Source organism: Nothoprocta perdicaria, unplaced genomic scaffold, assembly GCF_003342845.1.
Source record: "Nothoprocta perdicaria isolate Ctin4 unplaced genomic scaffold, notPer1 scaffold_261, whole genome shotgun sequence".
Lineage (NCBI taxonomy): Eukaryota > Metazoa > Chordata > Aves > Tinamiformes > Tinamidae > Nothoprocta > Nothoprocta perdicaria.
In genome coordinates this window covers 206,610-224,596 of record NW_020455490.1, presented here as the reverse complement: position 1 = coordinate 224,596, position 17,987 = coordinate 206,610, and the positions used below count along the sequence as shown (strand labels likewise).

The 17,987-nt window shown below is 45.4% G+C and overlaps 1 protein-coding gene across 1 annotated transcript in view; it reads left to right on the top strand.

Moving 5' to 3' along the window:
• The first annotated feature begins 787 nt into the window (after positions 1–787).
• The window catches only part of CDK19 (cyclin dependent kinase 19), a 109,351-nt gene continuing 92,151 nt past the window's right edge, over positions 788–17,987 (top strand). Inside the window, exons 1-2 of the mRNA XM_026040697.1 lie at positions 788–925; positions 15,599–15,674. Coding sequence (XP_025896482.1) covers positions 798–925; positions 15,599–15,674 — 204 coding nt within the window. The 5' untranslated portion in view covers positions 788–797. The remainder of the gene's footprint in view (positions 926–15,598; positions 15,675–17,987) is intronic.

Sequence of the window (17,987 nt, the reverse complement as noted above, 5' to 3'; positions counted from 1 at the left end):
GACAGTACCATATTACAAATCCACCTTTAGGGCTGAAGAGATAAAACTTTTTAGTCAGGCCGCGGCAACAGCCGTTTCAGGCTGCAGGAGCAGCTCCCGCTCCGGGCGCCGCTCCGGGCTCGGTGGCCGCCCCAGGGCCGGTACCGGTAGCGATCCCGATACCGACACCACGGGGACCCGGCCCAGGCCGGTGGTGCCGCCGCTAGGGAGCTGCCGCCCGCGGCGGGGGCGGGGCCCCGCCGGCCAATCAGGGAGCGGCATGGCGCCCGGGGGCGGGAGCAGCCCGTGAGTGGCAGCCGGCGGGATAAACAAGCGCCGCGCGCCCGGTGCGCGCTGCCGGTGGCGGCGGCTGCGGCGCGGGGAGGCTCCGCGCGCGGCCGCCCCCGCCCCCGCCCGGCAACACCAAGAGTCAGCAAGTTCCCAGCGGCCGCGGAAACGCTCTGCGTCTCCGGGGGCTCTAGTGCGCAGGCACGGCCTGGCCGGGGCCGGCGCGGAGCACGCCGGGAGCTGTAGTCCTGGCGCCGCCGTGTCCCGCCCGCGGCGCCGGGGCCGGCGCGGGCAGCCGCACTACGACTCCCGGCAGCCCCCGCGCCGCGCCGCCAGGAGCCCAGTTGAAGCGGGTGGCGGCGGCGCTCACCCCCCTCCCCCCCCCCCCGAAAAGCCCCAAACCAAAACAAAAACAAACCGCCCCCCCCCCTCCGCTGCGACCCCCCCGGAGATGGCGGTGCCGGGAGGGGGCTGCGGGCGCCGGGGGTGCTGATCCGCCCGCCGCGTCCCTCCCCGCCCATGGGCGAGACATGGACTACGAGTTCAAATCCAAGCTGGCGGCCGAGCGCGAGCGGGTGGAGGATCTGTTCGAGTACGAGGGCTGCAAAGTGGGCAGAGGCACCTACGGGCACGTCTACAAGGCCCGCCGCAAGGACGGGTAAGGGCCGCGCCGGGCCCGCGGCCGCCGCCGCCACCCGCACCCCCCGCTCTGCTCCCCCGCCCCGACCAACGGTCCCGGCCAACGGTCCCGGCCAACGGCTCCCCCCCACACCAAAAACACCCGGGTTTGGGGGCAGAGCTGGCCCCAGCCTGCTTGTAGTCCTTATATATATATGTGTGTGTGTGTATATATATATATGTGTGTATGTGAAGTGCATGTATATGTGTGTGTTTGTGTGTACATATATGTGTATATATATATGTATTATTTTTAAGCTGCAGGCAGTGCCAGGTGCGGCTGGTGTCGAGGAGGGCCAGGGGAAAGGCGTCCCGGCCCTGCCTTGCCCCGCTTCCCGCTGCTCTGCCTCATCCCGCTGTTCTTGCCCTCCCCGGCTGCGGAAAGCGMCGGTGTCTCCGCGGGCCTGGCGGCCTCGCGAAGCAGCCAGCGCGCGGCCCTGGCACGTGCGGCCTGACGCTTGGTTTGTTTAGTTGCATTTGGTTTCATTTCACTTTATTTTATTTTGTTTTATTGCATTTTTTTTTTCACGCCGTGTCCCTGCTCAGCCCATCCATGTGTCCGCGCTCCCGTTCGGGAGCAGCGAGGCCCTGGCTTTGGTGGCACATGCGGCCACGTGTTGTGGCCTGAGGCGYCCTGAGCGCCATCCCCAGTGGCTCCCTGCGCATTCCCCGTGTCCCAGCCCTTGCTCCCATGGGCTGCTTTTGCCACAGGAGGCCGCAGGGATGTGTGAAGGTGCCCTCCCTTCCTTCACATGGGAGCTGCTTGTGCCTGGAGGGGTCCCTTGGGCACGGAGCCCACGCGGTGTCACCTAGACCCAAGGAAAGCTCTTGGGTTGCTTTCCTGATGGGAGGGCAGCTGGCGGGACAGACGCCCCATGGATGCCATTTTCCCTGCACCGTGGGTTGGGAGAGCGATGGATAACTCAGGGTTGCTCCACGGGTATGTGGTCACTGAAGAGCAATGCTTAGGTTTAAATAGGGTGCAGGTGCAGGGGCTGAATGTAACCCTTCTTGCTAGGAAAAAAAGGGGCCATTAAGCACTTTTTCAATGTGGCAYGTGAACAGCAAACACGCCTAGACTCCTTGTGGAGGAATAAATAGAGCATGCAGTAAAGTTATAAGGAATATAATTACAAATCTGAGCTTGCTAATAGCAAGCTGAAAAGTAGTTCTGTTGTATGCAGRCAATTGGGACTTTGAAAAAGAAGTGACTGGATATGGGAAAAACATGAAACTTTTTTTTTTTTTCCTTTTTTTTTTTTTTTTCCTTTCAAGTTCTGGGAGCAGTTCATGGAATGCCGCTTTTCATTAACAGAGAGATCCGGGGTGTTTCTGGTAGGAGTAAAATTGCATTCCCGTGTGTCTCGAAAGCGTCAGCTCCGAGTTAAGAGGATGCAGCAGGAAAGCGATTAATGACGGGAAGGCGGCGCGTGAAGTCAGGTGGAGGACTGAGCAGCGCGAAACCCGAGCCCTGCTGCTGGCTGCAGCTTGCTCGGCAAGTCTGAGCATCATAAAGCCTGGTTTAACTTTAAAAAGGAACTTTAAAACCCTTTTGGATATTACAGCTGCCTCTGAGCTCCCTTAATTGTGTTTATGGGCTTAGTAGTTGTTTTTTTTTTAATAAATAAGGATTTTGTTATTTATGCGTAAGGTTATATGGGAGGAAGCTATAGAGTACTATAATGCTGATAAAGTGTTTTCTGATGTTCTTTGTTATAGTAACCTTCCAATTAGTAAGAACAGCATAAAAAGGATGCAATTGGTAAGAACAGTATAAAAAGGAACTTTTGAGTTTATTGTTTTGTAAAATAAGTTGTTTGATGTCTGTCTGTAGCTTGCTTGCTGCATTTCTTTCACGGGTAACAGAACTGATTCTGAGACAGAATTGCTTTCTAATATTGCTGTTAGAAAGTGCCATAGGGACATGCCTTGAAAGTCCGTGTAATAATGCTACCGCTGGAAATGTAAGTGGGAAGCGAAAGTAAACATGGCAAAAGGGTAGCTCATGCGTCAGGARCGGAGATAATCTAAAGGAGACCTTGAACTGCAGGAAAACTACTGTTGRTAAAAGGTAGTGGAAAGTTTCAGTGGGCAATCAGTTGGATTGCAGCGCAGTATGATGTGATGACACAGATACAGGCTGCACATCAGTGGTTTTACTTTATGAAGCATGGAAATGGGTTAATCCTCCTTTTTTGTTGTTCTTTTTATAACATCAGTGAGTCCAACTCAATTGCTTTGCTGCAACTTCAGGGAGTTTGTTATATATAAGGTATGAACAAGTTGGCAAAATTTGGAGAGTCTCAGTCATTAGAGTGGAGTTCCCTATGCAAAAAGTTAGCTGAAGTCAGTCCCCAGAGGGAGGATCTTCAGCCTCAGCTCTTCCCTGGGGTCCTTAATGGCAGAGGGAGGCTGTTTTCCAGCACTGGCGATAGGAATTCAGCAGTGATGCATATTTATATTGCAGTGATCACTGGGGGATTTTGAGACTCCTGCAAAGGAATTATCCTCTTGCAGATCATAGAGACTCTTTCCATATTTCAAATTTGCAAAGCATTCTTGTGTAATCAAGAAAGATTCTGGCTACTTGCTGCTTACAGTCAGTTTGCAGCCTCCAGAGGCTGAGGGCAATGAGAACCTTTTAGCTCTGCACAATTTCCACAGAGAGCCTGTCACTTCATGTTTCAAAAACTTGGCATGTCAACTTTATGAAATAGTAAAATGTGTTTATATGGAGCTTGGCAAGCTGTTTGATAAAACGCTTGTAAAAAAAAAAGTGGTTGCGTTGCCTAGGTCTTGGTGAATGGCTTGGGCATAAAAGCAATTTTTAGGCATAGTAACAACTTAGTTTGGCTTGTTCAGCCTTGAGCAGAGTGTCATTGGGGTGTGTTTCTAGGGAGCTGATTGATTTCTGTGGAAGTTAAGTTCTAAAAGCTTTTTTTTTTTTTTTCCTTTTCTTACTAGGCAGTCAGGTTTGAACAATGCTGGTCTGACATTTGCATCCACCAAATAAGCATTTTTTAAAGATGTTGAGCACCTGCAGTTCCTGCTTTCTTTGGTAGTGTTTGTGTGGTCTGATGAGGTCTAGGAGTGTTGYCTTCCTTCTGCATCTGGCTAAATCAGGCACCTGGGTTTGGAAATCTTTTATTAATATCTCTGTAGTCCAGAAAATAGGCTAAAAAATAGGCTTTTATATATGGTGTTTTATTTCAACATACACAAGCGGGACCAAAGGCTTTGAAGGGCAAAATAGCAATGGAGAGAGAAACCTCATAGTTGCAATTTAGTTGTCAATAGTAAGCATTTAGTCCTTTATGTAGCTGGAAAATCTGTTATGATTTTTATGTGTACACAGTGCCTCAAAACATCTTGTTGACTTTGCAAACTTTTTTTTTTGATCACCTTTGTCTAATTAATCTCGGTATGCAATTTTCCTAGTTGCATTTGGGAAAATGTGCTTAGTTTCGTGTCTTGCCTCTCCTCGTTACATTCCTTGCCCTGTTGTGGATTGTGCCACAACAGGGTACTTGGTTTTGGTTGACTTTGCACCTCTTTATGGGTACGATGGGAGGCAATTTTCAGGCTGAAGTGAGGGTTGGAATCTCTATTTTCTGTCGTCTGTTCCTGACTTCCTTCCTTTCTCCRTTCAGGAGAGATCAATCAATCAGCTCAGGCCATAAATGAGTATTTCCATTTTCATCATGGTGCTTGCTTACCTGTAGGAAGATGTTGGGACTAGTCAGCATGCTGAAGACATGAGGAACATGCAGGGAATAGCGGGATTCCTAAGTTTAATGGGAAACGGGCTGCTTGGCTCCTAGTTCTGCAGCACCAGTAGCAGATGCAAGACTTGTAAAAGCTGGTGTTGATCCTGCCCACGTGGTGTGAATTAAGGCTTTCTAAGTTGCTGCTGCTTCTGCCTACCTTTAAACAAGCAGAGCGGAGCAGGATGCTTTCCTGCCCACCGCTCTGTAGCTGCCTGGTTCCTCCTTGGCTCATCACCTGTGCTTGCTCAGCAGAGGTTATTAAAGTAACATTACAAACTGGTTAATAGGGTGCGTGAGTTGAACGGATAGCGTAGATTTAGGTGATTTTTTAAGTGATTTTTTTTGTTTTCATAGATGAGAGTGATGTCTTGCTGTTCTCTCCCCACCCCAGCTGAGGAGACCCATAAGCCTGTACCTGGAGAGGAGTCTGTTCTGCTCTGTGTGACAAACGTTGTTGAGCAAAAGCCTTAATGTGAAGATCTKAATGCGAGTCCGAAGCGCTCACAGCCCCCACGTCTGCAGAAGAGTCGAGGGAGAGCTAGGAAGAGGGCTAGGAGGAGAAAGACTGATGAATTGTATTCTTTAAAGCAGGGATATTCCTGAAGATAAAGGATAGTGATAACGGGAAAACCAGAATGCTGTCAAGCACAACTTGGAAAATGGGATTTTCTACGGGTGAGGCTCACTGTGGCCGGGGCTTCTGCTGGTCTAGTTGTGCTGTTCAGAGGTTGCATCTAGTGGCATTTGTGATTGAAATCACTGCGATGGTAGAAACGTAGCCCAYGCCTGTGCTACCCATAGGTGGTTTATTCTGCTAAAGAGCAGCTGTGAGAGCGTAGCAATAGCTTGTGTGCAGCTCTCCCCAGGCGGTGGTTGTTCAGCGCTGAAATTTCTCAGGTAACGTAGCACATGTATGTGAGGACATGAGAAAACTAAACTTGCATTTGAGGCCACTTAACATTGCAGACCAACTTGGGCAAAGTGGTGCATGAAAGCATGGGGAAATGAGKGTGGGCCCTGCAAGGTTTGTCTGCTTCTTGGTATCTTCACGATAGCAGAACCCTCTGCAGTCCTGCAAGTGTAGAGCACTGCTCTGGAGTAAGGCTTCCTTGTGATTTTTCTTTTAAAATGGACTCATCTGCACAAGCCATGTTATCCATTTGGGTCAAAAATACAATTTTAACCACGTTCATATATGTTGTGAACCTCCCATGCACCTGGTGGGTGCCTTAGGTGTCCCTGCTGGAGCAGGGGGTTGGACTGGATGATCTCTAGAGGTCCCTGCCAACCTCAACCATCYTGTGGTTCAATGAAGGTGCGAGTCGTGCAGTCACCATCTCTCTTAGAGAGGCAGCAAAGATCACGCTCTTGAACACAAAGCTGGATTATCATCTACCAATTCAAGTATATACTCGCAACATATTTTGGTCTGTAACATGATATTTGTTTAAATCTTGTTTATTGGCATTGTCTGTCTAAGGCTGAAAAGAAAAGGAGCTGTCAGCTGGAGTTGCTGTTTGCTGAGGYAGTGTCGTGTCAGGCTGAAGCGCAGAAATATTGACCCAATTTGGAAAGTGTTTTGTTTGGTCTCCACAATTACCTTCCCGTGCAGCAAAATCTCTAGGAGCTTATGTGAAAAGCTGAATTTTACTTCTCACAGAGTATTGCCATGTTTTTTTTTTTTTTCTTTTTGTCTCCTCTTAATAATTTTTTTTCTTTATCTAGGGTAAGGTAGAAGGCTAAAAGCTATCACTAGAAAACTCTCAATAGCTGCGTAACTAAACTACTAGGTTTGCCTGYAAATCTCCAAAATACTTGTTAGCACTGAGAGCTTTTAATATGTGTGAGCAGCACCCTGGGATGCCCTTGGGTGAGAGCCCCTACTTTTGGATGCAACTGTAAGTATTTCATATGCCCACAGGCAGCCCRTGGCCCGGCGTCCTGGAAACAAGGAAACAAGGGCATCCTGCTGCTCCCACGGGCGCTCGTGCCGGGTCTTTCCAGGAGCTACCTGGTCCTTTCCCTTCCTCGGAAGCCACGCGACAGCCCGGGGGCTGTCAGAGCTGCTCGCATTAAGCTGGGCTTCGTTTTCATTTCGGTTTCATTCATTTCAAGTGCTTTGTGGCTGGCACTGAGTTATAGAGGCAGTGGCAGGAGACTGGGGAAGGAATGAGATGAGTGTGAGTGATGAGAAGCAGAAGAGGCTGCATTTGGGAGGGGAAAGAAATGCCCAGCTCGCAGGCYTACAGTGCAAGTTAGTGCAACAAGCTAAGGAGGAAAATCTTTCAGCAGTTAGCGTTTGCTTTTGGATGAGATGAGGAGAATAAATGTCTTGCTTCAGGATGGAGCAGTTTTAAAAAAAAATCCAATAATTCTGCAGGCAAAAGAAGCGACACCCTGAGGAGGAAGAGGTTCTTCTGCGTCTTGGTGAGAGGGGCAAATAAGGGAGAGCAGGGGCAGGAGTTCAGAGCTTCTTCAGTGCTTCTCATAGTAAATTTCTCCAGCAAAGAGTTCCTATGTGGGGACCCTATTTACTATATTTCTGGGTCATGCGGTCCAATCCCTTGCGTTGTAGGCAGAGGTGTTGTAAAGCTTCTTTCATAAATTTACTTTCAAGCTGAGTGCTGTCACAAGGACTGTGATTTGGAATGGCTCAGCTTTATAAGCACCTGCATCCGGAATTCCTCTGGAAGGGCCTGGGCACATTTCACCCAGTGAATTTCACACTGCMTCCTGAAGAGTGAGTGTCTTTTCCAAGGCCTTAGTCAAACTCATGATTTAGRCTGGGGTCAGAGGGACTTCTGTATTTCTCCTCTTTTAGCTAATGTCTTCCAGCTTGTAAAATAAGATTATCTTTATGTCCGGACACTGCAGCTTCAGGTGCAGCTCAGGAGGTTGTATAGTCCTGGTGAACGCTAGGCAGGAGGGGGTTTTTACAGGAAGAGATTGTTGGCTCTCACGTTGCGCTTTCCAAGAGGTCTTTTTTTGAGCTGTGTCTCTGGCATTGGAGAACTGACACAGGCAGCATATTTCATTCTCTTCTGCTGAAACCAAGTATGAGAACTTGAAGAGATTTACTTGTTTCAGTAACAGCGTGCTCGCCCCAAGCAATCCTGAAGCCGGTCCAGGACAACTGCTTTTCAGAACAAATTGTCTAACTCAGCATGTGACTTGAGGAAAGAAAGACCAATTTCTACTTGTATAGCAAATACAGAAAATTTGCTGGTGCGAATTGACTTAGGAGTGAAATGTATCTAAGTCATTTAGGTTTATAAAAGACCTCCCAGCTCTGGGGACTGTGCCTTATATGCACCACTTATCTGCAAGTTAGATGACTGACAGATAAAAGTGTTGGTAGGTATTAGCCTGATTGCTCATTATATAGATAATTACACCTTTTGTGAACTTCAGCTGTCTCTACAGATTCAGGAAGAAAAAGAAACCTCAGGAATCAGTTAAATGGTATCTCTCTGGTTTGTCACGGAGTCCACGTGCCCCAAGGAGAGGGCTCTTTGAGGGCTGCTCAGGCACGAAATTCTAGCGATGTGGGATGAGCTGTTTGTCCCCTAAGGGGCATCTTTGGAGAGAGGCTTCTTGTCTCACACAAGTTCATGAATTCTGCATATTCAAAGGACCAAATTCTCACTTGGCTTAATCCTCCCATGGATTTCCACAGATTCAGGCTAAGATGTAGTACTTAAAGAATGTCTCTCACTTTGCGTTCGTTGTCTTTAGTGCAGCCGACAGTGGACATTGGCCTTTGTGTTTGAGGAAAAGAAACAATTTGTGTGAGAGTGGCTGCTACCTCCTCGAGGGCATTAGAGACTTCAGAGTTAGCTTTGTGTTCCTATCTTTGATTAAAACCAGTCATCCTGGAGGACAGTCCCTTGTTCCTTTGCCCAATTCTGTCATGCTCCAAATGGGAAACACAGGCAGGCAAATTATCAAATTTATTTTGTCCTTCAGATCAGCCAAAAGACCATTAAAAGCTAAGTGCCACTTATTCTACCTAGAGCTTGAGTTCAGTGATTGGGGCAGGGGAAAAAAGTGCCAGCATGAAGCTTTATCCAAACTTTGCTCCTTAGCTGCTGGAAGAGTGAAAAGCCTCCCCTCTCTGGAGGTAATTCACGAAACCAGAACGTGACTCAAGTTTCCAGGAAAAGACACGATTGCTGCCTGAAGAGCTTACTTGTGGGGAAGTAATAAGACATCCTTAGTCAGCAGTTGAAATCGAGTTGTCTGTAACTGCTTGAAATCCTGATCTGCTGACTCTGAAGCGAGGAATAAAATGAAGGTGCCCCGTTGGCAATGGTGATGTTTCCACTCCGGAATGAATGAAGTTGGACCTCACGGTGACTGCGTAGACTCTTGTTCCAGTCCTCATATCTCAAATGAGGGTGTTCTTCAACTCGTCAGCTTTTCAGTTGCAGTAAATCTACTGTTTCATTCTGCCSGTGTGCCCTAGTGTTAATGAAACTTGGTGTTTTCATAGTGATGTTTCACTTATCCCAGCAGTGGCAGYTGGTCAGGCATCAGAAGGAGACATTATGCACATCAAGCTGCTCACAGCTGGACTGCATATTTAGAGTCTGTTCTTGCAGTATGAATTGAGGACCTATACTTAGAAAATTGCTAGAAACCAGACAACGAATGTTACCGGCATTTAACATTCCTGTGTAGTCACAAACATTCTTCTTCTAAGTGATYTTTATGAACCAAAAAGGCAGATTCTCTTTGGCTTAGTTTGAAGGACTGTGCACCTGTGGTCTTGGTATATAATTCACTGCTAAATCTTGTTATCCCTTTATTTCATGGTTCTTTTTGCCTGGCTGCTTCTTATTTTAAGGTAACGAATCCTTACCTGCAGCATGCCTCCTGAACAGGATGCATTTCCTCAATCTGTTCGTTATCTGTAATCAAGCCCTGTCCGTAAAGAAATRAGATCAGGTGCACCTCCGTCCCTTGCTTTAGTGCAGCAAAAGAGGGAGGAGTTTGCCTGGAGTGGTACAATAATCTTGCAGTTCCCAAACTGTAAAGCAGACGCTTCAGTTTTTACCTTTATAAAGAGACAGCCAAGTGTGTTTATATGAAACCTTTATCAAGGGGAGCTACTCGGGTGAAATCCGCTGTTCTCGGGCACCTGGGTGTTTGGAGCCGCTCTGATTCGAGCAGTGGCAGCAGCCCCGGGGCTGGTTGAGGTCTCTGTAGATCCTCGAGGGTAGATTTGCGATGGCACGGGCTGAAGTTGTGCTTGCTTTTCTTCCAAATAAGAAGTTTCCCTCTGGTACTGTGAAGGCTGAAGCTTGGCTACCCCTATTCCAGCTGTCCCTGCTGCTGAGGTCTTTAGAAACCTGCCTGGTTGTGACTGCGAGAGGGCCCTCAGGGAGGTATCTGCACTATAAAGGTTTGYCTTTAATTTTCCGAAATAGGAGTTACGGGAAAGGAGGAAGAGGATATGCTTAGATTACATCTCATGGTGCGGGAATAGTTCCAGCCTTATGCTGCTGTTAATACGAGACCTCTATCCCCCAGTCTATGGCATGGAAAATCTGGCTYGGATTCACACTTTTGACCTTTATTAATCATCTAACCTCTCTTTTTCTTCACATGTAAAGATCACAAACGGCAGACGTTGTGAAGATAGATAACTAAGTTACCAAAACTAAGATTTTTGTGACTCAGGCTTCAKCTGTGTGTTTTCTTCTGAATTCATATACCCGTTTACAGCAGACCTGCCTCTCTCAAAGATACACCTGAATATCCTCTGGAAATAAAGGAACAAAATGAGGTTGCATCTGTGTTTGTAGGAGGCTACTGTGATAGCAGGGAGTGTCGGGCTGCTTTKGGCACGAGCCCCTCGGCAGGGCTGGAGCGTGCTGGGTTTTGCAGCTGGGCTCAGCACCATGTCCTTGCTCTCCGGTGTTTCGCATGCGATGGGGGCCACGCGAGTTGCACTTAAAGTAAGCAGCTGTTCCCATCAGTTGCTCTATTTTTGAATGGCTCTGCTAGCTTATAAACATAATTTGTTTTGTGTGCCACACTTACGGTAGTGTTAATTTTGGATTGCTAGTTTCAGTAAACAACGCTGAGAAGTTCTCTGTCTCTTGGTGGATCTCTTGTCTTTTTTTTGAGTGTAAAAAATTGCGTGGCTTTAGAGTTCCTGCACTGTGTTAGGAAGCTCGAGTTTGCCTTCTTTTGGTCATGCATTTGTGCGCCTACCTGACATGGACAAGTCCCTGCAATTCCTGGAATACAAGCTAGCAAGCTGTGCTTGGAACTGCTGGGTTGCGAGGGGTGTAACTTCTAAAATTGCATAAACTTGTAAGAGAAGGAAGCTTAAGAGAACCTCGTAGATCATAAAGCTGTAAAGCTGGTGAGCTGTGGAGCRTTCAGGCCCGTTTTCAAAATTAAGATTATAAGGAACTTTGTGAGGTAAAAGATTCAGCAGCACGATACAAAGTAGAACAGACTGTTTCTGTTTGGCTCGTTGTGTCCTTTGGATTGTGTGCCTGGTTCCTTCTTGGAGATGCTCCTTTTGTTCTGTAATTCTTTTTATTTTGCATAGTAAAGAATGCTTCTTTTTGTGTGTACTTTTATGGTCTTTTCCTGCCTCTGCTCCCCAATTTTACTTGGAATTGTAATTCCAGAGGAGATAGTCACCTTTTTYCCCCCCCATACATATATGTTTTTTATATATGTTTATATATGTATTTATATATGTTTTTTTCCCCATATATATATTTATATATGTTTTTCCCCCTCAAGCTTCCTACCTTAATAGGCACTAAGGTGGAGACTGAACTCTGTTTTATGAGATTGCCTTATAAAAATTGGTTGAAGCATGTTTATTTTTTATTAAACTCTCGCCTTTTGACTCAAAGGTATTTGGTCTGGTCGTGCAGCTGCTGTATGTGAAAGGCACAGATTATTTGCATTCCCTAGCRAAAAACAAGAAGCTTATATATCTCTGAACCATAGTATGCTAAAGCAGAGGTTTGTTTAAAAAATCACCCATTAATATTACGTGATAGAACAGTATCTCTGTTGAGAAAGTTTCTCCCAAGCTAGAAGACATGGTAACGTGTAATTTCTTGTGCAACCTTTTTCAGCCCTGACTTTRGTTTTATAGTAGAAGTAGAGTCTGCATTTCTAGAGGCTGCCTCTCCTTTTCTGTTTCACTGATGCCTYGAGTTAAATAAAATCTCCAAAAAACAGATTGGCCAACACTACCTGCCGCCTTTGAGCCCGTGTCTATGGATGTTATAGTATTTTCTTCTTAGTTTCCCAGAAAATACTTCCTTGTGTTTTGTAATTCCCTTTATAAATTCTAGCTGTAGGTTGCTTTATAAAGGCTGTTAAGCTTGTTTGAGTGCTTTGAAGAGCAGCGTTTCCTATAGTCATCTATTAAAAGTAAAGGGTGAAAAAATGAACGCTTGTTCCGTATCCACAGGCACAGTGGATGCCAATGTTTTTTTCTGCCAATGGTTTATAATTATTTTCCTGAATTCATAGTGCTTTTTTTCTTTCTTTTTTTTTTTTAAAAACACTTGTGTTTTTATATAAGAACTACTTTTTTATTATTATTTTTATTTTATTTCACAACTACTGCTGTTGAAACTGCTGAATGCAGGACAGCCTTTGATGCACTTTCATTGTTCTAACTATTTGGTTTTGCTCTTTAACTTTCTCAGAAATGACTTTAGATTTTGAAGGCTGTTGTGAGCACTGATGTCACTGCTGTGAATGTGCTGTATCTCTAAAAATGAAATTGCTACTGAAATGATAAGACAAGATGGAATACACCATATAGCAAGCCCTTCTCGGTTATGACCCAGGTAGTCCTGTGCATTTGCCTCTCGCTGCTTCTGCTGAGCAGAGCTGTCGTTTCCACATAAAACCAAGGAGCTTCCGAGGTGCCAGAAGGAGAGGGAAGTTTGGTGGAAGCAGCTGTCCCAACCTGTAGCTGTTGGGACGCCCTGAGCYGAGAAGCCTGCAGGTCCTGGGAGGCTACAGGTACCTTTTGCGGGCAGGTCTCGGCCTTTCCCCTTTTCAGCAGCTTGCCTGTGTCTGCATCATCCTTGTGCTACCCCTGAGGGACTCTCAGCTCTGATTTTCCCAGTTCTGTCTTACAGATTTGCCACAACTGTTGGGCTTTCTGAGCGCTGCTTGCCYGAGTGGACTGGGGGCTCCTCCACTGCTCTCAAAAGATCTTAGTGTGYATTTTCAGGAAATTATTGGAGTGATGTGAGTCTCTGAATTAGCTGGTACAGCAGTTGCTCCTATACACCTGTGCGGTTTTCTGGGAGTATTCCTTAATGTGGATAAAATAATTATGATTTTGGTATGTATATTAAATTATAGGTGAGTTCAAGAGGGCTCATCCTCAAAGTTTGAAATTAAATAATTTGGATAAAACAATCAGTTCAGCCATACAGAAACTTCAAGTCTTTCTGGTTATTCTTATGGTCTTCAGAAAGTTGTTTCTATGTTTTCACTGGCTTGTTTATAAAAGGGGTTCTAATACCTCCTGTGAGGGAAGTACTCTGAAGTGCAGCTGCAATAGTTAAAGTACTTCAACTTCTTTGAAATATTTTAGTTATTTTKGGGGTCCTCAACTGCACACTTACAAGATGGACTTGATAATTTTTTTTTGCTCTTTCTAAAATGTGGGAAATGAAAGCTGAAAGTGTCACCCAGGAGAAGAAATGAGGAGTGAATACTGAACATTTTGTATTATGAACCTAAGCCAGATGAGTAGAATTTTGTTGACAGCATTTTCCTTTTCACTGTTTCTATGACAAAACCCCAAACCCTTAAGGGCTTTTGGAATGGGATCTTTATTAGTGAGGGAGGAAAACTCGGGCAGAAAGATCAYTTTATTGCCATGTATTTATTTTGATGATAAAGAGATGCCCTGGACTGTTACTGGTCGGCCTGAGGGCCCTCATGTTTGGACGCTGCCTCTGGTAGTTTGATGGAGAGTCGGGAAGGTTTTGAGGATGGGGCCTACCTTATATTGACGATTTCAATTCTGAAGAAGAGCTCCTTTCTAATGAAATCCCATGAGCTGYGCTGCTTCTGGAACTGGAAGCAATGCTTGGTTCGTATTCCCTGTCATTTGGGCTAGGAGGACTTGGACCCCTGAGATGAGCCTCGTGGTGGTGGCACGCGRTATGCGCCCTGTTTATCTATTACATTCCAAGGCATGCATTTGGAAAAGCTATAATAATATACATAAAGTTGCAGCCTTGCTAAGGAGCAGCGTTTCTTCTCGGCTGTGTTCAGGCTGCATTTTGAGCCCCAGCTCAGTGGGGCTCGTTGCCACCCTCAGAGCCCCTGCCTGTGCCTGGGCGAAACGCGGCTCCGCTGGACTTGGGCCTCCGCCACCTATTGCCCAGGCTTAGGCTTATAACTTGGGGTGTTGCCTAACTCATTGAGCTCTTCCGAGTGGAGAAATAGCTAATCAATTACCTATTTTTTTTTCTTGGGCCACTTAATACCCATTTAATACATAAAGAGCAAAGAGTTTGTTGAGCGAACAGAATTGCGTTATCTCGTCAGACTGCCCCAGCTGACTGGGGGCTGAACTTCCAAATGTATTTCTCCCTCAAAATATCTTGAGGTTACCCTTAAACGGGAAATAGTGTTTTAAAATATCGCTTGATGGGGATCCCTTGGGAAAGCACTTTAGACAGCTATTATGTTTACATAATAAGAACCTTTAGTAAAAGTATTCATATAGACTCGCATTTCTGGCAGAACTAGTAAGTARTATGTATTTAAAAGAGGCTGCATTTAGAAATTGGGACTGTGGGGGATCTAGATGGGAGAGCTGGAATGTGGCATCCGTGATACCTGTTCACTTTAGCTTAGTAGTTCATTAACCATCACCCCCCTTCCTTACCATTCACRAAGCCCGGTGTCCCACAAGTGTGTTGGGTGCTGCTTTGCAAGCTTGTCTGCTACGTTGCAATTAAAGGTGGCTCAAAACATGCCCGACAACAAAACAACAGCTTCTTTTGTCACTTCTGGTTTGTATCTCTGTGTGCTGTGGAGCACGGCTGGGAATTGTAACTGGTGAGTCCCGTGCATCAGAATTGTGAGTGATGGTGGGAAAGGAGGTCCAAAACGGATGCTCCTCCAGCAGCTGCTGCTAACCGTGGGCAGTAGGTTGGTTGGCTTCCACCCTGAAGCGTTTGAGGTGGTACTTGGTCTTCTTGTCCTGTTTGGTCTTTCCTAGAAATTACTTCAAGCTATGGTTATTTAAAGGAGTGACACCATGTTCAGGAGAACAGTCGTGTGTCCTGGGCACACAAACCTCATACACTGTGGAGGGGTCAGTCCCGGCAGCCCTTTACAGCACTTCCCTGCTTGTATCCTGGCAAATCCCAACTTGCACCGTGAAGTTTGGGTTCTTCCAAGAAGTATAAGTTTAAAATACGATATTATTTTAAAAGCTGATTGTCAGTGACTCATAAAATCAAATAAATAGTTACTAGATATTTAAAAGCATGAAATAAGCGTGTGCTTTTGTCTTATAACAATGAACAGTGTCTTAGAATTGCAGGGCAGGTGCCTTGCTATAGCTACATTCGCAGATATCAGCGTGATTTTGGAGAGAAATGGATATATCTGTTAAGAAAACTTATTTGTATAGAAGTTTTGTTTGTAATTTTGAGGTCTGTGTTAAAAGAAGACTTGCTTTTAATATTTTACTGTAATTGATGCATAAAACAGATAGGTGCATAAGCCTGATCTCAGTTTCTTTGAATAGACCAAGTTAAAGTAAATCATTATATCTGTATTTATTGGTGTGGTATAAATCAGCACTAAACTCTTCCCCTCTCTCTCTTTTTTTTTCTTTTTTTTTTCCCTTTTGTGTACAGAAAAGATGAAAAGGAATATGCACTGAAGCAAATAGAAGGTACAGGGATATCCATGTCGGCCTGTAGAGAGATTGCAGTAAGTGTACATAAATGAAAGTATTTTTACTGACGTTATTATTCAACAGATAATGCATTTTTATTCTCTGAATTAAATAACACAAAGCTTATTTAAATGTTTTCCTTTAATTATCCAAGCATGAAAATTACTCAAACACAAGCTTTCTTTAGAATCTTTTTGAAATGTTATTTTTATTAATTTGTGAAAAGAGGTCTTCTTTGGTAATGGGAATGTTTCTTTCTGCTATTATTTTATCTGCTTTTGTGTGCTGGGAGGGAAATAAAAGGAGCCTTTTTAATAAAGATTTATTTTAAAACTAGATGTTTTAAAAATGTCTTTGAAGGGAGAAAGGATCTGAAAGAGATTCTAATTGCCATTACAAGTCAGCTTGCTAGTAATATATTTTACTTCAGATTAGTGGTCGGTCACTCTCCTTTGGTGCCTGAGAACAGTTTGTTCTCATTACTTGGCTTGTAGAGTACAAAGGGTTTTCATAGCAAAATGAAAAATAGCTTTAATTGTGTTTTTATTTCATGTATCTGATGGGGAAAAAAAAGTGATCACGAGCTACATACTTTTGAGCACAATAGTGCCCGTAGATATTTGTGTTTATGCAGTTCCTGCAAAGTTGGTAAGAATGAGGGTTTTGTATTTGGAGAAGAGAATTTGATCGTCAGGAGCGTGTTTCAGGACTCCAAGTGTGCCGGAGTGCGGCTTGCCCAGCCTCAGGGAAGCAGTGCTCCTGCTCGAGCAGACGTCTACCCTCTCTGAACGCTGCCTCTGTGCTCAGGGCTGCTGAACCGCAGGACACGGTCTGCGCCGAAGCCTTTTCACAGAATCACAGAATGTTCAAGGTTGGAAGTGACCTCTAGAGATCATCTAGTCCAACCTTTYGTCGTGTCTTGGTGTTGGCGAGGGGTGCGTGTTGTGCGGCGAGGGAAACCCRGGGCGTGCAACAAACCGCTCTCCTTCGGCGTGAGTTGTTGGGCCTCTTTGCTCTGGAGAAGAAAAGGCTGAGAGGGGATCTGATGAACGTGTATAAGTACCTGAAGGGGGAATGCAGGGAGGAAGGGGCCAAGCTCTTCTCAGTGGTGGCCAGTGATAGGACAAGGGGAAATGGGTACAAGTTGAAACCCAGGCAGTTYCATCTCCATGTGAGGAGGAACTTCTTCCCTGTGAGGGTGCCAGAGCCCTGGCACAGGCTGCCCAGGGAGGCYGTGGAGTCTCCTTCTCTGGAGATCTTCCCAACCCGCCTGGATGCCGCCCTGTGCCCYGTGCTCTGGGTGTCCCTGCTGGAGCAGGGGGTTGGACTGGATGATCTCTAGAGGTCCCTTCCAACCTCAACCATCCTGTGATTCTGTGAGGTGCCCAGTGGCTGTGCRTGAGGAGACCCAGCAGCTACCACTGCTATTAAAGTGCTTGTCACTCTGAGGTGAAGGTCCCTCCCTGCCATGTCAAGAGGTGGTCCCTGCCCCGTGCTGCTGTCCGTGGGTTTGCAGAGAATCTGTCTCATGACCTCTTTGCTGGTATTTCTGCCTTCGGAAGAAATAAGTCCTCCTCTCCATCAATGCTGGGTTGTGTTCTGGTGTCTATAACCAGTGGAGTTTCACATTGGTCAAAAATTAGAACAGTAGAAAAGGTGAAGCTGAACTAGCTGAAAAAGTAAAATGATTTTTCTTTCTTACAGGCTGACAGGATCAAGCAYGTTTTCCATAAAGAAAAGCAGATTTATAATTAATACATTAATAGTTAATCTTGTATTTAAAAGCTTAAGTAGATAACAAAGAGGTAATGTTTACTGATTAAGTAAAGATTATAAACCTGGAATGAGGCCATGTTAAAAGATCATGGAGATAGTTCTTTTGACATCTAACTTTAATAATAATAATAAAAAAGAAGCAGAAACAATATCCCAGATTTTAAAGATAAAGGCATATTCAGMTGGAGTTCAAAACGTGGAAGTAGAAACAGTGTAGCTCTGTGTGTGTTTCAAAGTCATAATAGTTCTGTAATTTAGAGACATTGTCAAGCGTGTTCAAGATATACATTCCTGGAAAAGGCAGCTTTGCTGTCCAAGACCGTTTTGTGTGTGGTTTTGCCAAATTCAGATCACTCTGAATACTCAGAGCAAGGATCTACTGGCTAACATCCCCTAAAAGAAAAGGCAGACTACTCATTTCTCTTAAGGTTATGGATAAAGTTGGTCTATCTTCGCCTAAGACTCGGAAAATATAAAGCCTCCTTTACCACTATAAATGTGRGCTTTTTGTGGCAGAAGGTTTGTGTCAGTGATAACATCAGGCTGTGCTTCCCGAGGCRAGGGATGATTAT